At 44.3% G+C, this 21,756-nt stretch overlaps 1 protein-coding gene across 4 annotated transcripts in view; it reads left to right on the top strand.

Moving 5' to 3' along the window:
* The window catches only part of CACNA1H (calcium voltage-gated channel subunit alpha1 H), a 490,224-nt gene that overhangs the window by 353,504 nt on the left and 114,964 nt on the right, over positions 1–21,756 (top strand). For all 4 annotated transcript variants that reach the window (XM_066576606.1, XM_066576607.1, XM_066576605.1 and 1 more), the window contains exon 10: positions 1,259–1,659. In XM_066576606.1, the coding sequence (XP_066432703.1) occupies positions 1,259–1,659 (401 nt within the window). The remainder of the gene's footprint in view (positions 1–1,258; positions 1,660–21,756) is intronic.

Raw genomic sequence — 21,756 nt, 5'->3', positions numbered from 1 at the left:
TTCATTACAGTGCCCTCCCTATGGCACCAAGTGTGATGGTAGGACAGCCCCCAACATCCAAGACTGTCCCACTGAACTGCGGACTGTTGGGTTTTTTAGAACTATTATTCCCTAAAGGCTAAGAAAGAGTTCCACCCAACCTGTGATATTCCAACAAATTCCGATTTGGTTAGCCTGAACGTCAGCAAATGTTGTTCTTGTTGTTCATATAACATGGCCACCCCTGTGTCTTCCTGTTGGCACCACCTTGTCAAGATCAATTTCTCCCAGGACTTGGAAAATGAAAACAAGACAAAATTTCAAAGTACTTTTCAGTCATCTTTGGCTCGTCAGTGTTTATCTCATAAACATCCCCTCGGGGACGGCACCTATAAGCCGCTGTTCGGAGCTCTTCATTGACAGCACATATGTTTAGATGAAAGCTGCGGACTGATTTGCATGTGTATAGTGAATTTAATGGAAACCGCGGCTGTGTCAGCACTGCTGCTTCCCCCACAATGCTTACAGAAGCGCTTACTTTCAGCAGGCAGCAATATTAACTCTGTGTTAAATGTGACTGCGGTTTAGTCTTGTTAAGTAAGAAGTCGAATTGTTTCAAGTTTCATTCCCTCTATTGATCCCACTATTGATTTGCTGAATGGGGATCTATCAACATGATCCCTTTAAAGTAGAGTACCAATTAGGACAGTAATGTACCAGGCAAATAAGGGACCCATGCAAACCTATGTGATGCCACCCAGCTGCTACCTGTGGTTCACAACATGGAAGCTATGACTTTTCACTGGGCAAACCTGTACCCCAGCGTGGTGCCCATGATTTCATGGAAGGTTAAATACACAGGATGTAATTAGTATGCCATTCCCTGTCCCTCATTCTCCAATGGTATGGACCTGAAAACTTACATTAAGATCACATTGTTACCCAAGATGTATCTCTGAACGTATGTAGTAAGGTACACAATGAAGATTGTAGGACACAGTACTGAGTTCAAGGGTCTTGATCCTTTGCCCCTAGAGGGACTGTATATTTCTGATGGCAGCTGTGATACTGGCCACTAAAGTATCCATGAAGAGCTAATCAGGGAGTTAGAATAAGTGAGTCCCGCCTCCTGGACTCCTTAAAAACAGGAAGTGTCCTCTCAACCTATCAAGAGAGCCAAATAGGGTCATGTGATAGAATTCTCTCAAAGGAATTAAGTGACGGCATATCGCTAGATCATAACAGGTTATGATATTTTATTTCGCTTTCCTCCCTGCAGGCCTTTGCCGAAGTTCCAGCAAATTATCAAGTCTGAGTGTCCCCTGTTCCTTGCCGAGTCCCCAGACAAGCCAGATTATCTGCGAGCTCCAGAACTGCCCTTACTGCTCCAATTTTCTGGAAAATCCGGAATTGGAACTCAGTGACACCGATAGCTGCGAGTCAGACACCAATGGAGTCTACGAGTTCACGCAGGATTTGCGGCATGGAGATCACAGAGATCACGTCCAGAAAGGGAAAACATTCAGGAAGAAAGAGAAAGAAGCAAATAAGCTCTGCAAACTCTGGGAAGAATTCACCAATCGGCTGAAAAGGATCGTGGACAGCAAGTACTTCAACCGGGGGATCATGATCGCCATCTTAATAAATACCCTCAGTATGGGCATCGAGTACCATGAGCAGGTAGGTGAAGGTCTACAAGTTTTTTCTTACAAATCTTGACATGTTCCCAGCAGTCCAGGTTAGGTTTGATTGACAGTCCCTTAAAAGTCATCACTTCAGATGCCGAAATGCTGTTTTTGTTGGACTCCTTTAAATGATGGAGATAGATATTTTTTGGAGTGGTCTATGGTTCATGTCCATCTATGGTAGCAATGTTTAATAATCTGTCCAATTTGCCCAGTCTTCCAAATTGCTGACCCATGATATGCAATGGAAGAATTGACTTGGTGATAACTATAGCGACACTATGGTCCCAGGAACAGACTTTGTCCAGGGACAAAAGTGGGGTTGTTGTATTACTTGGTCCAGTTCAGGCTACCATCACTCTTTTCTTGGGGCTCCTCTTCATTCTTCCAAAATGGCCATAGCGCTTCGGTCACTACTCAATGCACAGTGTTTATCATTAGTCATAAAGTGCATATTGCTTCTAGAGTGGCCAACACTGCTCAAGTTAGAAGCACCGACCCATCTTGGATATATGAAGATGGATCCCAGAAACAGGTGGATCAGTGGTCAAACCAGGAAAAGGAGGGTAGCAGGTAATATAACTCACTCTCCAGTCCCTGAACAAATTTTCTTCCAGGACCCGAAGGTTGCTTTAACTTTACTTCAGGACTTGATTTGCAAATCACTGAGAGCAGAATTAGCCAAGTCTATTTTCGACTTAGTGACCAGCTAACATAGTACGCTCTCCTACCAAAAGTAATTGAAGACTTGAACAAGAATCAAAAGCATAAGTATTTATTTGGATACTTAATGTGGGCCCCTTTGGCCCTAATGACATCAGATACTCTCTGTGGCATACTTTCTACTAACGTTTGATACACTTGAGCTGGTATTTCCCTCCATTCATCCTGTAAATGTCTGGAGTGTTCTCTCAGAGAAGATAGATGCTATTTCCTTACCCGATGTTCCAGTTTGTCCCAAAGATGTTCACCAGCGTTCAGGTCGGACTCTTTTCAGCAGTCCAATTGTGGGGCATTGGATGTGTAACAAGATGCGTTGTCTTGTTGGAAGTATGGCTGACCATTCCTAGAGTATTACCACATTGTCAGCAGCACATTATTGTCTAGAATGTCAGGGTTCACCTCTGTGTTCATGGTTCTTGTCACTACAACCAACAAAGCGACACCATGTCATGTAAACCATCCCCGTCCATAACGGAACCTCCACTGTACTTACCTGTTGGCACAACACACTCAGGCAAAAGGCGTTCCCCATCATCCTCCACACCCAGGTACGTCCATGTGATTCAAAAATGGAGTAGCATAATTTGTCACTCTATAGAACGTTTTTCCATTACTTTAACAGCCATTCAATTCCACAGAAATAGTATGTCACATGCGCGTGTGAACTGGACCGGAGCGGACAAAAAGTGCAGTACTAGCCGCAGACGCATACGCAACACACTGACTATGGTCCTTTTAAAACCTTTTTCATAAGCAAATACGCTGCGCTCAATAGGGCACATTTACACGGGCGATAAAATCGCATGAGTTTTGTGCGTTCACGCAACAATAGTACATGCAGATATACAGTCTCCCGCACATCCCACAGCACACGGACAGTAATGTTCTGTACGATGCGAATCGCGCCAGCTAATGTTGAGCGTTATTTGCACTTGCCCATGTGAATGCACCCTATTGGTCATGACAGTACTAAAAACTGGCGTCATCTTGTTGGCTTTTCTTGCTGCGGTCTTAGATTTCTGGTACTATGACGGGTTAGACGAGGACACGGACACGGGGATCTCTTAGTGTTGCAAATTACACACAGAGAGTCAAACGAGAGTCGCTTAATTGATGCAAAATTTCGAAGAACTTTGGCACAATTATACTGGGCAGACAACTGGCTATTTGTGGTAGCAGCAGCCCCTGCATGTTCAGGGGCCGGCGAGCTGCTTCCACGGGAAACACTAATTAGGACATTGCAGGGTCCAGCTCGTTAGCAGAAACGCTGACACCTCAAAGGTTAATTGGCTTTTCTTTATCCGAATGCCAGAAAATGAAGATGAACAGGAAACGTTGAAGAACACAAGACTCCAGAAGACGAGTTGTGCTCTTTGTTGTGGCTTCCAGCAAATTAAATCAAGTTTTTTTATATATATAAAACTCGTCTGAGACAAGTGCTGTACCCGGCCGGGTGACATTTATTGCATATTGCGTCTCTCTTGCCATTTCCTGAGGGACCCTCCGTGGTTATCAGATTGTCTTAGAAGTATATACTGTTTATAAGATGTGCTTCATCATAGTCAAGATATGTATATCCACACAGTGGATATAAAAGTCCGCACACCCCTGTTAGAAGACGAGGTTTCCGTCATGTTAAAAAATCTGCCAAAGATGAATCATTTCAGATTTATTTTCACCTTCAGGATGACCCACTTTTTATTTTTCCACCCTAGAAGATTGCAGTTTGTTCTTCAGTGTACAATTCCATTAAAGAACAAACTGAGATCTTCTAAAATAATGTGGTTACATAAGTATACACACCCTGAAACTAATTCTTTCTTGATGCTCCCTTTGACTTTATGACGGTATTTAGTCTTTTTGGTCGGTGTCTGTCAGCATGGCACATCTTGTCTTGGCAATCTTTGCCCGCTCTTCTTTGCAACAGCGCTCCAAATCTGTCAGATGGAGAGGGCATCCTGTGTGTAGCGCCCTCTTCAGGTCACCCACAGATTGTCAATAGGATTCAGGTCTGGGCTCTGGCTGGGACGTTCCAAAACTTTGATCTTCTCTGGTGAAGCCGTTCTTCTGGTGATTTGGAGATCTACTTTGGGTTGTTGTTGTGCTGAAAGGTAAAATTCCAGTTGAGCTGTTTAGCCGAGGTCTGAAGGTTTTGTGCCAAGATGGACTGATGTTTGGGACTGTTTAGAATTCCCTCCACCTTTCCAGCAGCAGAAGAACAGTCCGCACATAATACTGCCCCTACCGTCTTCACTGCGGGTTGGGGGTCTTCTGGTGATGGCAGTGTTGGCTTTACACCAAACAACTTCTGGAATTCTGGCAACAAGTCCCCCTCGGTCTCATCAGACAGAACACGTCCCACAGACTTCTGGCAGACTTGATGGAGGTTTTCGTGAAACATAAGTGGCTTGGATGTTTGTCGTTGTTAGAAAGGGCTTCCATCTTGCCCCCCACCCTACCCCACAGCCCCGACATTTGGGAGATGGTTGTCACATGACTACACAACCAGTACTTGCCGGAAACTCTTGCAGTTCCTTTAGTGTTGCTGTCGGCCTCTTCGTGGCCTCCTGAATTAATTTTCTTCTGGTATTTTCATCACTTTTTGATGGATTTGCATTTCTTGGGGATGTCACCGTTATGCCAGATGTAATCCCCTTCTTGCTGACGGTCTCCTCTGTGTTCCATGGTACATGTAATGCCTTGGAGATGTTTTGGCCCCTTTCTTGCTGATGGTCTCCACTGTGTCCCATGGTACATGTAATGCCTTGGAGCTGTTTTGGCCCCTTTCCCTGACTGATACCTTCCAACAATCAGATGCCTTTGATGTGCTATAAGATCTTTATGGGCGAACTAAGAAAATGTAAGGAAATCCTCCTAGAAGAGCCGAACTTTATATGGGGAACCAGAATCCCTGTAAGTACCGTCAGCAGAGTGCTGACTACTAGTTATCAGGGGCTCGTGTGATTGGCTGATTCTGAACACAACCCCATTCCCAAATATAAGAGGGTGCGAACACTTATGCAGACACATTATTTTACTTTTCATTTTGTTTTCCAGTGGATTGTATAGATAGCGGGTGACACTGAAGGGGAAATAAATTTGAAATGATTATTTAAAATGACAAAACCTGGCATTTTAATAGATGTATGTAGACTTTTTATATCCACTATGTCCTCTCTGCAGTCCCTTCTTCCAGTCCGAGTGCTCTTCTATGTGTCAAGCAGCACACACCGCTGTTGTCACCTTCCATTTGCTATGGCCACTCCGTCAATAGCTCAACTGCATTTCCATACATGTGGCCAAAATAGCCACTGGGCATCCTGTGAGAGTGGGGCCCTGCTCCATCCTATATATTGTCCCTACAGTGGGACAATCTTCTGGGCGGTGACACGCTAACTGCATCACAACCCACATCACACAGGGTGCAGGGCCTCCCCTTGCAGCCTCCATGAAGCTCCTCCAAAATGGCTCTGTCTGGTGCTCTTTAGCATGGTTCCTAGGGCCCTCTCTCTCCTGCCTCTCGCCTCTCTGGTCGTGGTTGTGGCCGGCAGAGGGGAGCTCCTAGCCAAGCAGTGCTGTTCAGACTGGCGCTGGCAAGTGCCAGCCTCTTGTTTTCCCCTGCTGTCTCTCTCAACCAGGTATGGGGCCTTCATCACTGTTCACCTACAGGAGGGTGGGGGCAACTCTCCTACACTGGAACTGGTCAACTGCTGTTATACTCATCCATGCTAAGGAACGGCGAGTTGTGCGTTCAGACATGTTAGTTGCAGCACCAGCATTGTACTTGGCTGTTCTTGATTGTGCAGCACCTGTTGGTCAGTGCAGCAGGCTAGACCGAGGAGGAGGGCAGTGAAACCGTGGTAGTCATGGTGCAATCACTGCTCCTCTCCAATTGGAAAAATGCGGGCTGGCTCGGCACTGCACAGTAAATCGTCAGTTCTTATTGTGTGTTGCCTGCGGAGTCAGGCAGTATAGGATGGTGATAGCCCAGTGGGGAGCTACCCGCAGAGTTAGGTAGAAGAAGATGTTGTTTTGTCGTGACGCCGGTCGGTCTGCGAGTAGAACTCATTCCGAAGAAAATAATAATTATAACAAGTGGAAAAGAAAATATAAAAAGGGTAGAACCTCTTTCTCTCTGGAGAATGTAGTGTGGTACCTCAGTGCAGGAGTTACGTTGGTGGCAAGAGACTCCAGGAGTCAGGTTCTAAAGTGAACAATAAACAGATTTTTTTCCCAAAGGCAGATGAGAGTTCAGATTGACATGCTTCTTATAGTTTACGCAAGATGAGTTTGCATTCACCATTTACATTTGTAGGTATTAATCACTTCAAAATCTTCGTGAGGGGATTGGTACAAGAAACTACATTTGTACACTTTGCTTTTACTTCCAGCTTTTCTCCCTGGCTGTGCGTATGTCTGGTTGACTTAGTTGCCTTCCTCTTCTTAGCTTCTTCTCTTGCTATTTAGATCTCATTCTTTCCTTTTCCCTCTGATGCTCTCAACTGACCAGTTCCTGCTCTTGAGTCCTCACACTTCAGATGTTATTCCTTCCCACTGCACTGGCTGCTCTGCGATGACATAGCAGAGGCTTCTCCTTCTCCCCGGTCTCTATCTCAGGCTGCTCTGGACTAGACTGACTTAGCTCTGCCCACTCCTCCTTTCATATGTCTCACTAGCCCCACTTGTAAAGGGATTCTATTCTACTAACTACAGGCCCTCTTTTCCTTATTGAGCCTGGCTAAGCACTTCCTGACTGTTGCTAGTTGACCTGTACTCACTGAGGACTGGAGAACATTGCCAGCTCACATCATACAGCGCGACATGGAACAACACCCCGAAAAAACATAAAATACTTCAACATTATAACATATGACAATAAACATGATTCAATCTTCACATAACCACAGAAGTGTTGGAGTACCCAACTCTGGAGTACTACAGCCAGAACGATTCCTGACATCCTCCTTTAATTTCCCCAATACACACACAAGATAATAGTCAGTTTTATAGGAAGCCAGAATGTTTTGGGGTGTTTGAGAAAACCCATCCAAATACGAGGAGAACATGTTAGAGGTTGTCCTTGGTCACGTTCAAACCGAGGATTCTTAGGGGTCATGGTGGTCATATTAGTTGGTTCTTTAAGAGGGTGCACTCTTTCGGAAGCAGAGAGCAATGTAGTTGGCTACTAAAGAAGTAATAGTCTACACTTCCATGTCATTTTGATTTTTCTTACAATAAGGTTGCTTTGATGACCCCAGAGCTTCTCCCATCCTAAGGACAAGAAGTTACAAACCTTGTCAGCCATTATAGAAGCTATGAAGTTGATTCCTCTGGTCAGTCACCCACGGCATTTAAGTGTCCAGAAACATTCCCCTTCTTCAACGTGTATATATGTCATTGTGTATTACTTCCATAGTCATGCCTATGGGATTATTACATAACAGGAAGGCTCTGCATTGACAAAGAAACATTCATGTGATGGCCCACCTGCACCATTTTTGCTAGCAATGTAAGCTTCCAGTCATAGGGTTTCCATATAGTCTGAACCCCCGGTGTCTCCTTGGATAAGTATATAAGAGGAAGGCACTCCTAAATTGAGACAGGCACCCCCACATGACAGTCCGCATGAACCCTGAATATTAATAATGCAAACTTCCTCTTAAAGTTTGCATTCATTTCAATGGAAGTCTCAGGGCGAAAACATTGATCACAGCAATGGTGGTCTGGGTGCTTTTGATGATAAGGCTGAGCGCTGGTCCATTTTCTGCATGGGGATTGAATGGTACAATAAATACCCGTGTGCTAGAAGATGAGCTCGGCTAATGGGCCAGCAGCCTTGTAAAGATCCCCATTGTTCACTGAGCTGCTTCCACGCACAGCTTGGCTCCCGCTGAAGAAAACTAGAACTATTTTATTAAAATGCTAATGAAAGATTTAGCTTTTAAGTGGAAATAAGAAGCGGCGTTTCTCCCGGCTTTTCCCTGCGCTTGGACTGATGTTTTTGTATTTTGATGCGTAAGTCTTTTGATGAGGCCAACTCTCCGAAGGAATCCAGGCACAGAATCTAAATGAGCGTATTGTTTGAGGAGGTGCCCGCGTCTTTCCTCAGAAGATAAACTTCTCTTGCGTGCCATAGAAATTCATTCCAGACCCAAAGACTTTTCCTGAGCAATGCGGCTGCATGACGATGCCTTTTATCCGTAGAGTTGTGGATTTGCAAGTGTGTAACCCTTCACGATCTACAGAGAACAAGCCAAGAATGTAACATTATTCACAAAGTTGACAGCAATGTATCATAGACCTAAGCATTGTTGGACTAGGTTACGTTGGGCCTACCAGAGAAATTTATCTAGAGAGCCCACCTTCCTTATATACAAAGTTAAGGAACTTTCGGTACTGCCCTACTCACAATCAGATGCTGCATGTTTTGTCCTGCATTCCCAGAGCCAGGAGTGGACTTAGATACAGTGTCTCGGCTATATGTAGGGTAATATATTATACCTCTAAATAACACAGCAACCAAATAGTCAGATACCACCTCTGCACAGTGATATTGAATAGAGTTTAGTATCTTCTCTGATTGAAGTCATTAACTTTCCCTTTTCTTCTCTATCTGGCCCAGACCACCATAAAGACTTCTTCAATCTAAAACTCATGTCTGCACACTCTCCCCATCCTGCCACTACCCTGTGCTCTCCTCTATGGCTCCACTAAGTAATAGTTCCCTCTCTGTGGCTCCACTTGATAATAGCGTCCCTTCTGTAGCCACACTTGGTAATAGTGCCTCCTCTGTGACCCTATTTGGTAATAGTGTCCCCTCTGTTGGCCCACTTGCTATAGTGCTCTTTCTGTGGCCCCACCTGGTTATAGTGCCACCCTCTGTGGCCATACTTGGTATCAGTGCCCCCTCTGTAGCCCCACTTGATATCAGTAGTCCATACTGTGGCTCCACTTTGTAATAAGGCCTCACTGTGGCCCCAAAACTCCATACAGCAGTATAACTATCTATATCTACTCACTCAGCCTGATGCAGCATGCTTTGTGTTACCCAACAACTCTCCCATCTTTTTTTCTCACTGTACAGCAAGTGCCACTTTGCCAGATATGGGTGAGGAGTCAGATGCCACAGAGTACACGACATCAGGCAGTCCATAGTGACTAAAGATAATTCTACTAGCGGCTGGAATTTTGAGACTGGGGTCCTTATGAGCGTTACTGGGGAAAGGGACCATAATGACTCCAAACGTTCCTACCCTACAGGCACCTACGGGCACCACAGCAACTACCTAGGGCCCACCAAAGGATCCTCCTTTGGGCCAGTCAAATGCTGGAACTAAGCTGCTTAAATTAGTTTGCTGTTTAAAATTGCTGGTGCTCAGAGGAGACTGGGCTGGGCTTAAATGCCCATGCTATGAGGAAATATTTATGTTACACCTTATGGGAATACATAATTCTCTATACGATCTATGGATGATGTATAAATCAAGTTTTAATTTCAGTGCCCTGTGACCACAGGTGATGTCTTCTCTGATTGGAGTCATTTACATTTCCTTTTCTTCTCTATCTGGTCCAGACCACCATAAAGATTGTAGCCCAAAGGGCCTGTTTTATGTAAGATGGCTGACAGTAATATAATGCCCTCCATTCCCAATTTTAGATAAGTTTAGTTCTAATTTCATACTTTTAAAATACTTATATAAAGCAAGGACCTTTAACCAAATTTATTTACCTGGATACTCCCCTTGGTGCTCACACAATACTGCAATCTAATGCCCAAATAATACCTCCATACAGTGTCCAAATAATACGACTATTTACTGTAGTGCCCACAGAACACAAAATGCTGCCATTCAATGCCCAATAAACTACAGTTCAATGACTACATAATGCAACCATACAATGCCTACATAGAAAAGAAGTTAATAGTAGAGTCACGGGTGGTCTAGAGCAGTGGAGGTTTACATACTCTAGTTTAAATTGTTCTTACAGATCTAGTCTTTGGGGGTCATCGATGAAATGTGTGCCTTTAGCATTTGCATAGCTTGTGAGCCCCTGGTAGCGCCCCCTACCTTTATGCCTTCCCATTTTAGGCGTGGCTGCAAGTAGACAAAATTGTATCTTGCAACTCTATGCAGGAGATTTGGAGCTCTCCATCAGCTCAGACCACTGTAAATTAGTCAGCACTGAAGTTTTTGGTCCCGTAGCTCACTTTTTCAGTAGATTATAGAAAAAAAAGCAATTAGAGAAACAAATCTAGATAGGAGAGAAAACAAACCCCGACTAAGTGCTGTATATGACTCCAGCAGGCAAAACAGTGTCTATACAGCTCTTATTAGATCGCCACGGCCGCTAAGCTGGAGGGATTGATTTAAACGTGGGTTGATATTGATTCCTGAAGCAGGAGTGGGAGTTCACAGACTACAGTATCTCATCTCGAAACACGTAACTCATATGGTTGCACATTGTATGTTTACTGCTGGATAAACATGGCATTTTAATCTGCTACTTTATATCACCAAATACCGCTTTCACCCATCTGTCATTATGTGATGTGCTCTGCATCACCACAAGCTGTGAAAGAGGAGAAATAAGAGCATAATTTACAGGTGAATACATCTCACCCACTGATGATTACTGCTCACATATCAAATACAACTTGGGTATTTAAAAAAAGAGTTAAATGGATATATCATAAGTACTTGGTTCCATAACATTAGGTGTATTTACAATGTCCCATCAAAGCTGGACTACAGTCTGCAGCTGTATCCCCTAAATGTAAAGGCGACCTTTGAAAAAGACTTCTTGATGTCAGGGTTTCAGCAAGAAATGTGTTATGTGGCTCCTCAGGGGAGGGGCTTATTTGAAGAATGTTATAGTTTACTGTATAGGAAATAGATTATCTCATTAAAATAATTACTTTTCATATTCCATATTAGGGTACATTGATGAAAAAGAGTGAAGTCATGCTTGGGACTCCCATCTATTCATCTTATTAGCCAGAATGAAGAGCTGTTAATAAAAAGTAGCTTTTTTGAACCCAGCCTGTCTCCATATTACATGGTTGGCTGTTCATATGAATGACAATCATGTACTGCTATATTTCAGGGAAATGTTTGGACAGACTCAGCTTCACCTGAAAATAACAGGTGATCTCCATGGTACCTTTTACAAGAGACAAATAGTGGAGTGGGTTGTGGGATCCTTCCCCTCCAAAAGGGCCACATTGGTTAATCCCTTAGTAATGAGCCTATTATTTCTTTAAGGACCAAGCGATTTTCATCATTACAAGAGCCATATCTCATTGACATAGTCGTATGAGGGCTTGTTTTTCATGGGACCAGTTGTATATTTTAATGGGTCCACTCTGGGGTCCATATAATGTGTTGTAGAATTTTAAGTTAATTTTTTCGGAGGGAAGATGGAAAAATTACCCAGTAATTTCACCATTGTTTTTGAGTTTTGTTTTTATGGTGTTCATCGTTTGGTAAAAATATCACAATTAATTTCTTATCTGATCGCCACGATTACTGTGATAACAAGTTTATAGAGATTTTTTATTTTTAACTACTTTTACACAATAAAAGTGCATTTTCAAGGAAGAACAATTGAATTTTCATCGCCGCATTATAAGTCCCATGGTATTTATATTTTCTGGTAGCGGAGATCTGTGAGGTCTTGTTTTTCGCAGGAAGAGTTGTAGTTTTTCATGGTACCATTCTGAGGTACATTTCACATTTAGATTGCTTTTTATTACAATTTTTGGGAAGCAAACAAAAGAAAAATAGCAATTTTGGTATTACTTTTTTAAATTGTTTTTATGGCGTCTACCGAGCACGATAAGTAACAAAATATTTTGATTGTCTGGGTTCTTGCGAATGCGGTGATACTTATGATGTGCTGCTTTAAACAATGTTTGGGTATTTTATCCATTTAAAAAGAGTTTTGTGGGTAAAGATGTCTATTTTTTTAATTTGATTTTTTTCTTTAAATCACACTTTATTGAACTTTTATGACACTGTTTTTCAGTCTCTTAACGGTAATTGAAGATGTGATTGTTCAATTGCTAGGCTACTACACTGCATTACTTATGTAGTGCCTTCTATAATCCATATGACATCAGCCTATTAGACTCTGCCGGAGGCGAGGTCTATTGGACTGAGTTACATGGCGGACATGGAGGTCTTTGTCAGGCTTCCAGCTGCAAGGGTACCTTGCGATCAATGAGTGTACATAGGAGCACACACTGTCCCCTGCTTGCATGCTGCAGCTGTATTGGCCCGAAGTCTATATATCTGGCCCCTCCATAATTGTCATACATGTTATGTCTTTAATGTTGGTGCATTGTGCAAAGTGTGTTGTCTTCAGTTATGTGTATTGCACAGCTGCAGCACGTGAGAGGTTAATGTCTGCAAGCGGCCGGGGTATGTCTGGAAAATGTAACAAGTTTATCTAGTCACGTGATGATTGAATGCTATAACAATGAGTGCAAGGTGTGGTAAGGGAAGTTCCATTACATTTTCTTCTAAATGAGAGTGCTGGCCACATTGGGGTACCTTTAACCCTCATGTGTGAGATGATGGAAGCTGAAGCGTTAAGGAGTGGAGAGGAGAAGGAGTCCGCCGTGCAGCCAGTAAGCTACTAATCCCTGAGTGTCTGCGGAGTGTTGTGTCCTCCTATGGAGTAATCATGCATCTTGGGAGGGGGTTCCAGGAGCGGAGTCATACAGAGAGCAACTGTAGGCCCGATTTCATCCTGTGTCCTCCTCCCTGACCGTCTTCTAAACTGTCTTTCCTGCACTGGCCTGTAAAGCTGTATTCTGCAAGTCAGAAGTAAAGTTTTCCAGTCACTGCCCAATCCCAGTGATTGAGTTTCCAAAGTTAACCATGTGTGGACTCTATTATTTCTACTGCCGGAGAATCAACGGTGTGAAGGAACGGTGGCGTCACGAGTGTCAACTTCTCAAATCCACTACACATCCCTATACAGATAACCGCTCTCCCAGTGTTACCTGGAAGAGGCCTAGTGGTGCCTTGGCTGAGATTGCATGTGTCCCTCTGGGGAGGAGTCTGGTTGAGCCACTGTGACAAGTGCCATCTCTACCCTCCCAGCTCCTCAGCATGGGCCTTGTGCCTTGGTCGCTGCGTAATGTTACACACTTGCCATTGATTGTTGTATGTAAGAGGTTAAACTGCCAGGATCTGAGGTTTCTCAATTCTTCGCTGTTAGGCCTCCTTCCCACGAGCGTGACGGGGTCCGCCGCGTAATATTACGCAGTGAAGCCCGTCACGGCGCCCCCCAGAGCCCCTATACTTACCTGCGGGAGATAGCGTGAAATCGCTTCCCCGCCCACCACCGCCGCGTCACCGCCCGTCACCGCCCACCACCGCCGCGTCACCGGCCGTGTCACGTGCACGGCCGGCCGTGTCACGTGACGCGGCCGGACGCGTCATTTGGCGTCATATGACGCGCGGCGGTGGGCGGGAAAGCGTTTTTTCACGCTATCTCCCGCTGGTTACAGCGGGAGATAGCGTGAACGGACGGCTTCCATTGACTGCAATGGAAGCCGTCAGTGCGTACAGCCCGTCCTCACCCGCAGAAAATAGAGCATGCTGCGGGTGAGGACGGGAGAAATCGCGGTGCGTAATTCCGCGCTGGAATTACGCATCGTGAGCATTGTGCTATTAGGTTCAATAGAACCTAATAGCTGCGGGCAACGCAGCGGATTTTCGCCGCGAATTACGCGGCGGAAATCCGTTCGTGGGAAGGAGGCCTTAGAGTAGGAGCCTGGCTGTCAGTAGTAAGCCAAGCCACCACCTTAAAAAGATGTAATTGCAGCTTAAAAGCCCATTAATGAGGTCCATAAAAAGGTATCTTGGCCATCACTAACGGATTAAATGCAATATACCCTCTTCTACTATGATGATACAACAGCACCCAATCGCTTAGTTTTGATAGGGCTGCATCATAAAATGAATAAAATGTCATAACTATAGTGGAGACTGACACATAGGCACGAGGCTGCCTTCACACAGGTAAGAAAATAGCGTGAGATTTGTGCGTTGCGAGACGAACAAATATGAAACCCGTTCTTTTGAATGGGGTCATGCACATGAGCGATGTATTCCTGCATGGCACCGCATGTTCTGTTTTTCTGTGTGCTCTCGCAGCGCCCATTGTTTTCAATGGGCTTGGTGGCAGCATCGCACAATGTGCTAGGTGCATGCGATGCAGTGCAAGGTCTCCCATTGAAAACAATGGGAGTAACCCCACAATCCTCTGCCGTGGCTCTCAGCCGCTGCGGAGGATTGCTTCTTCCCTGACGTGATGTAAGGGTGTTTTGCCATGAAAACGCCTCGTATCCACAGGGAATTCTCATGGTGGGGAGCGCCCCATAGTCACGGCCCCATATCTCACTGGCCAGTGTGAAGTTAGCCTGACAGTAGGATAGAGGTAGTGAGTGGGGGTTACAATCTTGTATAGGCTTCTTCTCCGACTACTATAGTTTTTGTCCTCTGACAATCACTAATGGCCACTTTTGCAGTGCTTAGGGTTGGTCTTCCAGCTTTCCACGAACTCTGAATAGCGGACATTGCTATACTCCTGCTCCTCCTATCTGTCCATATTACCCACATGATATGTCTATAGGATGTGTCTCATAGATAAAGGACCATTCAGCGTCAACCACTTATGACCAGGACAGGAGGATCGTTCAGGTTTTGCTATTGGATAGTGATGACCGACAACATCGATTTGGCACCTCGGTCTCCCACTTGTTGCAAATCCTCCTCAGTAGCCAAATTACAAGCTAAAACAGATTGCGTTCATCCATATCTATAACGCCAAGGGGCTCCGTGTCGTGCGGAAATTTGGATTAATAACTCTTGTTTACAACCATCGGCTAGACATGAGTCACCATAATAGAAGCAGACGTGAGCGGTTATACGCCATTGGACATAGGACTGGATTCTTTTGAGTGCCAACCCCCCTCCAAAAAAAGAACAGATGTTTGGAGAACATCATGGGGGGCTGAGGGGGTTCAAACTCTTGTAAGGATGATGGCAAGTAGGAATGAAGACTTAGGTGGCAATCAGCTTGAATAGAGAACATCTGTGGACATCTCACTTTACCGGCTTTAGGGAATCTAAAAAATCCCTAATTAATCAGTTCTTCTCCAGCCTGTGATAAGCTCCTCATGCAGATACAGCTGAGCCTCCTCCCCAGCTCGCTTCGGGGCTCCCCCATTCATTTCATATACAAATCCATGCTGAATGTCTCCAATCATAATAGACCTCGGAGTGCAATCTACAGACGCTCTGTGTTGTTTTTGTCATCCAGATGGATTCTGCTTTATATGGATCGCAATATATTGTGCTATAACATAGGCAGATTAACTCCTACAGGGCTGGTGAGGAACAAGTGTGTGTCCTGATGTATAAAGTATGTCTTGGGTCGGGAGTGACTGACCCAATTTTAAAAAATAATTGTGAATCAGGACTCCTGATTCTGACTTCCATTAAAATCGATAGGAGTAAAAAACGAGTTCTCTAATTTGGCCTCCTTGAATAACAGTGAAGGTGGTGGTGGTGGTTTGGTGGTCAGCACTACAGCCTTGCCGTGGTGGGGTCCCAGGTTCAAATCCTCATCAAGGTCAGATTCAAACTAAGAACTCCAGCACTGCAAGGCAGCGGTGCTGACCACTGGGCTAATATTTTGGCTATTTTTGGTTAAAAATTGGATTTGGGTGATTTGATTTAGCAAAAATCGGCCCATTTAATAGCCCAACCGATCCCGATGAGCAATACTACTCAGAAGGTTCTGTTCCTGCGGCCAGACATGCAGATCTGTAGACCTATGCACGTGTATTGGGTCCTGGCAAGGCACCCAGCAACGCTGGATATGATGCTGAGTAAGGAGATGCATTTACAAAATACAGTTTTATTTAGTTACAGGTTTGGGACTAGTAGTACGAAACGGACCCCAGAATACACCAGAAAAAAAACATTCTAAATCATAACCTGCTACCCACTAGCTGCAACTTTATACTGCCAACATTATACAGCTATTTCTCAAATACTCTCTTTGTTAACAATGAATATCAGATTTTCACTAGTATATGACACATTGTAAATAAAAACTCACACAAGTTCCCAAAGTAGTTCCCTAGTATCCTTTAGACACCTTTTGAATAGGCCTCACACGGATGGATCAAACCTTATGATCTAGCACAGTCCGCGGTTTCACTGCTTTGTTTTTAGAGACCAGTCTCGCTTAGATCCTAAATCTAGGACCGTTGGCAGACGGAGATTTATGCAAAGCCTCTGGAGTTCAAGCTGGTTTAGATGCTCAGCCCGTTCCTTAATCCCCGGCATGGTCATTGGGAGCTCCCAAGTATGTAGAACACGCCTTCCCTACGTACCAACAACGAAGTTACAGCACCAACCGTTCTCAGCTGCGGTCCTTGAGCAGATAATATTTCACAGCAGCAACCAGAAGTTCCAAAACTGCACCTCTGCTTGTCCTTGAGGTAGTGAAAATCAGCTTTCCATAGACTAACTTGTGTTGAATAAGCCGTATAAAACACGAGGAGAGATAAAATTGCAAACTTAGACCTCAGTCAGACGACCATTTTTTGCCGCGATTTGCGGATGCGCATGCGATCTGCGCATATATAGAACCATTGCTTCGCAATGGGATCGGTTACATGGCCGCTTTTTATGCGGATGTCCGATAAATTATAGGACACGAGGAATCGCAGATCACGCCTATCTGCGTCCTGCGATTCCTTGTGTTCTATATATGCGCTCAATGGGGCCGGCGTCAGCAGCACCGACCCCATTGAGAACATGTACTACAAAGATCATTCTCCTCTGCCACAAGTTGAATGACAGCTGAGAGCTGCCCCTGATTGGTCCCTGCGCTGAGCCAATCAGAGGCAGCACTCACTCACCCATTCATGAATTCATGAATGGGTGAGTGAGAGCTGCCTCTGATTGGTGAGGGCTGTGACCAATCAGAGGCAGCCCATTCAACAGGGGGGGATTTTAAATCCCCGCCTGCTGAATACTACACAGAGCAGTTCAGGAGAACTGCCGGCCGGCCGCGGCTGAACTCCGGCTGCAGGGACAAGGTGAGTATATATATTTTTTTTATTTTTACACATTTTTGGATGTTTTTATATTTTTAAGCCCTTCCCGAAAATTCATCCAGCGCTCGCCGGCAGCCCATTGCTTTCAATGGAGCCGGCTGTATTGCCGGCTCCATTGAATTTCAATGGGTTGGACAGCACTCCTTTGATCGGGCCCGTTTCGCCAAAAACGCTGTTAGCTGCAGATTTTTCGGCGAATCATCGGCCCGGTCACGCAATTTGCGGATGCGCATCCATCATGCGATTTGAAAATCGCGGCAAAAAAACAGTCGTCTGACCGAGGCCTTAAGGTGCATTTACACATACAGATGATCATTCAAAATTCATCAGAAGCTGACGGTTTTAAGCGATCATTTTCCATAGGTACTAATGGGCTAATCAGCCCTTGAGTAATTCATTGTATGTGTTTAGAGAACAGCGGGTGGTCTGTTCTCTAAATACATCACTATTGTTCTCCAGCGGGACAGCGGATGATGACAGCTGTTAAAGAATGTTATCAGTGCTGCCTGCGGTGAACTCAGCGTGCGGTCTGTCTTATCTTATCGTCCTAAGGGACGGGGATTTTATACGGACCTGAAGTCAGCGATCGGTGAAAAATGCACGGTAAGTGCACCATGGGCACGCATTTACACACAACAATTATCACTAAAAACATGGCTTTTGAGTAAATTTTGAGCAATAATTGTTGCGTGTAAAAGGGCCTTAAACCTGTAATGAGGCAGGAAATGGATTTTAGACTCCCAATAGGTAAAGCAGATATGTTGGAGTCATTGAGCATAACTCCGTGTCAATTGAGTGGAGCTAAAAAGCAGCCATCCACATGAAGTTGTAGGAAGGGAAGAAAAGTTAGTCGGGTTGTCTATTTAGATCACATGTTATGGCAAGGGGAATCTTCTACTTAGTATCTCCAACATTATAAACAGAGTTTGGTCTAAATATCAATATCTCATGATAAGTACATCGTCTAAAGTCAATTGTGCATATTACATGTAAGTCAGTCAAACCCGACGATTTCAGAAGAAGTGGTTGCCCATCTAATGCAGTGTTTTCCAACTCCAGTCCTTAGGGCACTCCAACAGGTCGTGTTTTCAGGATATCCTATGGTAATAACACCTGGGGCAATGTTTGTGGCACTGACAATAATTACATCACCTGTGCAACACTGAGGAAATCCGGAAAACATGACCTGTGTGTAATTGGGTTTCCAAATTTTCCTCCTTCAACAGATCTCAAGGATCATAAGGATGGGGTTTTTGGATTTCAACATGCCTGATCCTATTCTTTTGTTCTCCACTAGAAGTATCTGGCAGTGACTTACTCCCCTCTACCCATTCAGAACACATGCACACTCACATATCGGGGGTCGAGGGGAATAGCTGTCAGAACAGCGAGCATTCAGGTGACTTAAGTGTATGGCCCACTGGCAACAGTTACAAAGAAGGTCTTTTGTTCTCTCTTGAGGACTTAAAACACATTGATATTAATTAAAGTTGTGTAATGATTTGTTTTTTTGTTTTCTCCTGTGGTGGCACTGCAGGATAATTCAACAGTGGGTTTGCCCACAGATTATAGCTGATCAGTGGGAGTTCCAACAGCAGAATACCTTGTGATCAACTTACCATCGAAAGACCCTTCTAACAAAAGGGTATTGTCCAAAGTGGACCACCCCTTTAAGGAAAGGCAATGCAGTCAACAGTGGCAGCACTGAGTGTATCATCCCCCTTTTGTGACAGGGGATTGGTCGCCTGTGACAAATGTCACTAGTCCCAATCACATGATCATCTCTGTTGAGTGGTGAGGCGAGGAGAGGCCAGGTGACCAATTCCCACAGATGGTGAAGTGACACACTCAATGCCGCCAACTGTCGCCTGCATTCTCTTCATGAAACAAATTACATTCTACTTCCAAGATTAACGGTCTATTGTAAAATTAAACATGTTTTATTGTGTCAAAATTGAATTGCGAAATCCGATTAGCTCAGTAAAAGCGATCTTGTATACCCAATAATTCAGAGCAGCCGGAACACATTCCAAATCCTGTGAAGCTCTTCATTGCATCTCCGAATTTTGCATTCGCCCCATCTTCCTCCGATGATAGACCGAGCCTCAACCACCCGGACATAATGCACAGTAGTCAGGTTCCTAAACATGTCATTACAAGTCAATCATGGCTCTTGCAATCATCTGTCTCCCCACCGCACATTGAGCTTCACTTCTGGACTTCTTCATTAACGATGGCTGGCTCGCCATAGTAGCAGTCATTAGAGCAAGTGCTTGCTCTGTTGAACACTCGGGCAAATCTAATCCAGTTAAATGAGAAGTTTGTTTTGTGTCTCGCTTTTGGCAGACAAATAACTGGTACGGTCATCTCAGCGACATGTTTCATTATTATTTTAACCCTTGTCTGGTAGGCAATGGGGGGGGGGGTAAGGCAATTATCGGCAAAACCCTCTATTAATCAGACAGCTGAGTTAACTGTGTGCCATTACTTGGTAATTATTCTTCAGCCAGAAGAGACAGACATTGCCCCTGTTTGCTTACCCCATAGATAAAATGTCATTGCACATAAGCACATAGTTTACATTCATATATGGTGATGTATGGAAATTAATATTGTTCCTCAAAGAAGACTTTTTAGAGCTGGGAACAGGATTCACCACACCGGAGAATGCCTTGGATCTAACACCCACACACCTCGAAATTTTTTAATGGGTTTGCTCTTTACACAGTCCCTCAAAAGAGGTGATTTCGATTATTGTTTCATTTAAGATCACAAGCCTAAGCGAGGTCGCTGCTGAAGTCAAGGTCTACGACAAAGACGAGAACAATGAAATAAAAAGGAAAAGAGTTTCTGGTTGAAGGATGTCTATGGCTGCGGGCTGATTTCTATCATTATAACCCTGGAAACAAGGCAAGATAAGTTATTTATGAGACAAGGAGGTAGACAATGTTTATGTGGTCACATGGGGCTCCGAGAAGTAAAAATATTCCTTCTCATCTCCATAACTCAATGTACATAACATATTATAGAACTCAAAGCTGGAGTTTACTTTTCCACTATGTAATTTTTTTCATTTTCTAAAAAAGTTGAGAATGAGGATAACAGAGATCACGAAGAGCACATTGACCTTTTATTTAACCTGTCGCCCACTAACATTGACTCTGCAAGGATGATTGTTAGGCAACTGCAACGTCCTGCTATAGAGAGACGTCAAGCAATTGCAATAACCCATGCGTGGGATATTGCAGAGAAATTACTCGCTACCCAAGCATATGGCTGGAGTTGGGAGGGTGTATGTGGACCTGTCATGGTGGCACTTACCGACTCCTGGTCCCGGAGGGAGTTACTGCAGCAGAGGATAGGGCCAGTAGTCCTCAGGGTGAGGGGGGTAGTAGTTGTCAGTTCGTGACGCCACCGTTCCACACACCGGCATTCATACACGGCGTATTAATAACACCGGACAAGTGTATAGTACCTCGGGTCCTCCGGAACGGTGGAGGCCCAGTAAAACTTTACTAGTGACTTTTAAACACGGTACAACAAAGTTCATCAGGAAGACTTTACGGTGCAGGAAAATTAGTATTATTCAAATACTTGAAATGAAAGTCAATGGCCACAGAATGGCAGTAATTATCACCCTGCTCTCATAGACTTCAGCACGCGTGGGTATCACTTAAAGGTGTACCACTATATGGTGATCCAGACTTCAGACGGCCGCATAGGAATCATCAAACAGACTTAAGATTATTTCCAGAGGTTTGGTAGACTTCTGCACTGATCTTGTTGTAGGAAATATATAGTCACTTGGCGAGGTAGTTACTTACAATGGCTCTCTGATAATAGGGCTTTTTGGGGATGGAACATTTAGGCTCACTCGCTCCCATTCTCAGTCCTCTCTTAAAGATGCAGTCTTTCCTTCTCCTCCATCTTCAGCAACATAAGGGCTGATGGTGGCCCCATGCACCTCTGTGGTAGCAAACCCTCAGATGATAGATGGGTGCTCCTCAGCGGACAAGATGGAACCAATCACTCATACTTATAGATTCATCCACGCCACGTCACATGACACTGTAAGATAGATACATTCAACATGCAGCAAAGCTTACAGGCAATGATTTTAAGGGAGTTAACCCTTCAGATGCTGCAGCTGTGCAACACACATACAGAAAATAGACATGACAGTTTATGTGCACAGTGCATCCACATAAGACAGACATTTATGAC

Source organism: Eleutherodactylus coqui, chromosome 8 (genome assembly GCF_035609145.1).
Source record: "Eleutherodactylus coqui strain aEleCoq1 chromosome 8, aEleCoq1.hap1, whole genome shotgun sequence".
NCBI lineage: Eukaryota > Metazoa > Chordata > Amphibia > Anura > Eleutherodactylidae > Eleutherodactylus > Eleutherodactylus coqui.
The sequence above is the reverse complement of the archived record's forward strand: the minus strand, read 5'-3'. Positions and strand labels throughout refer to the sequence as shown.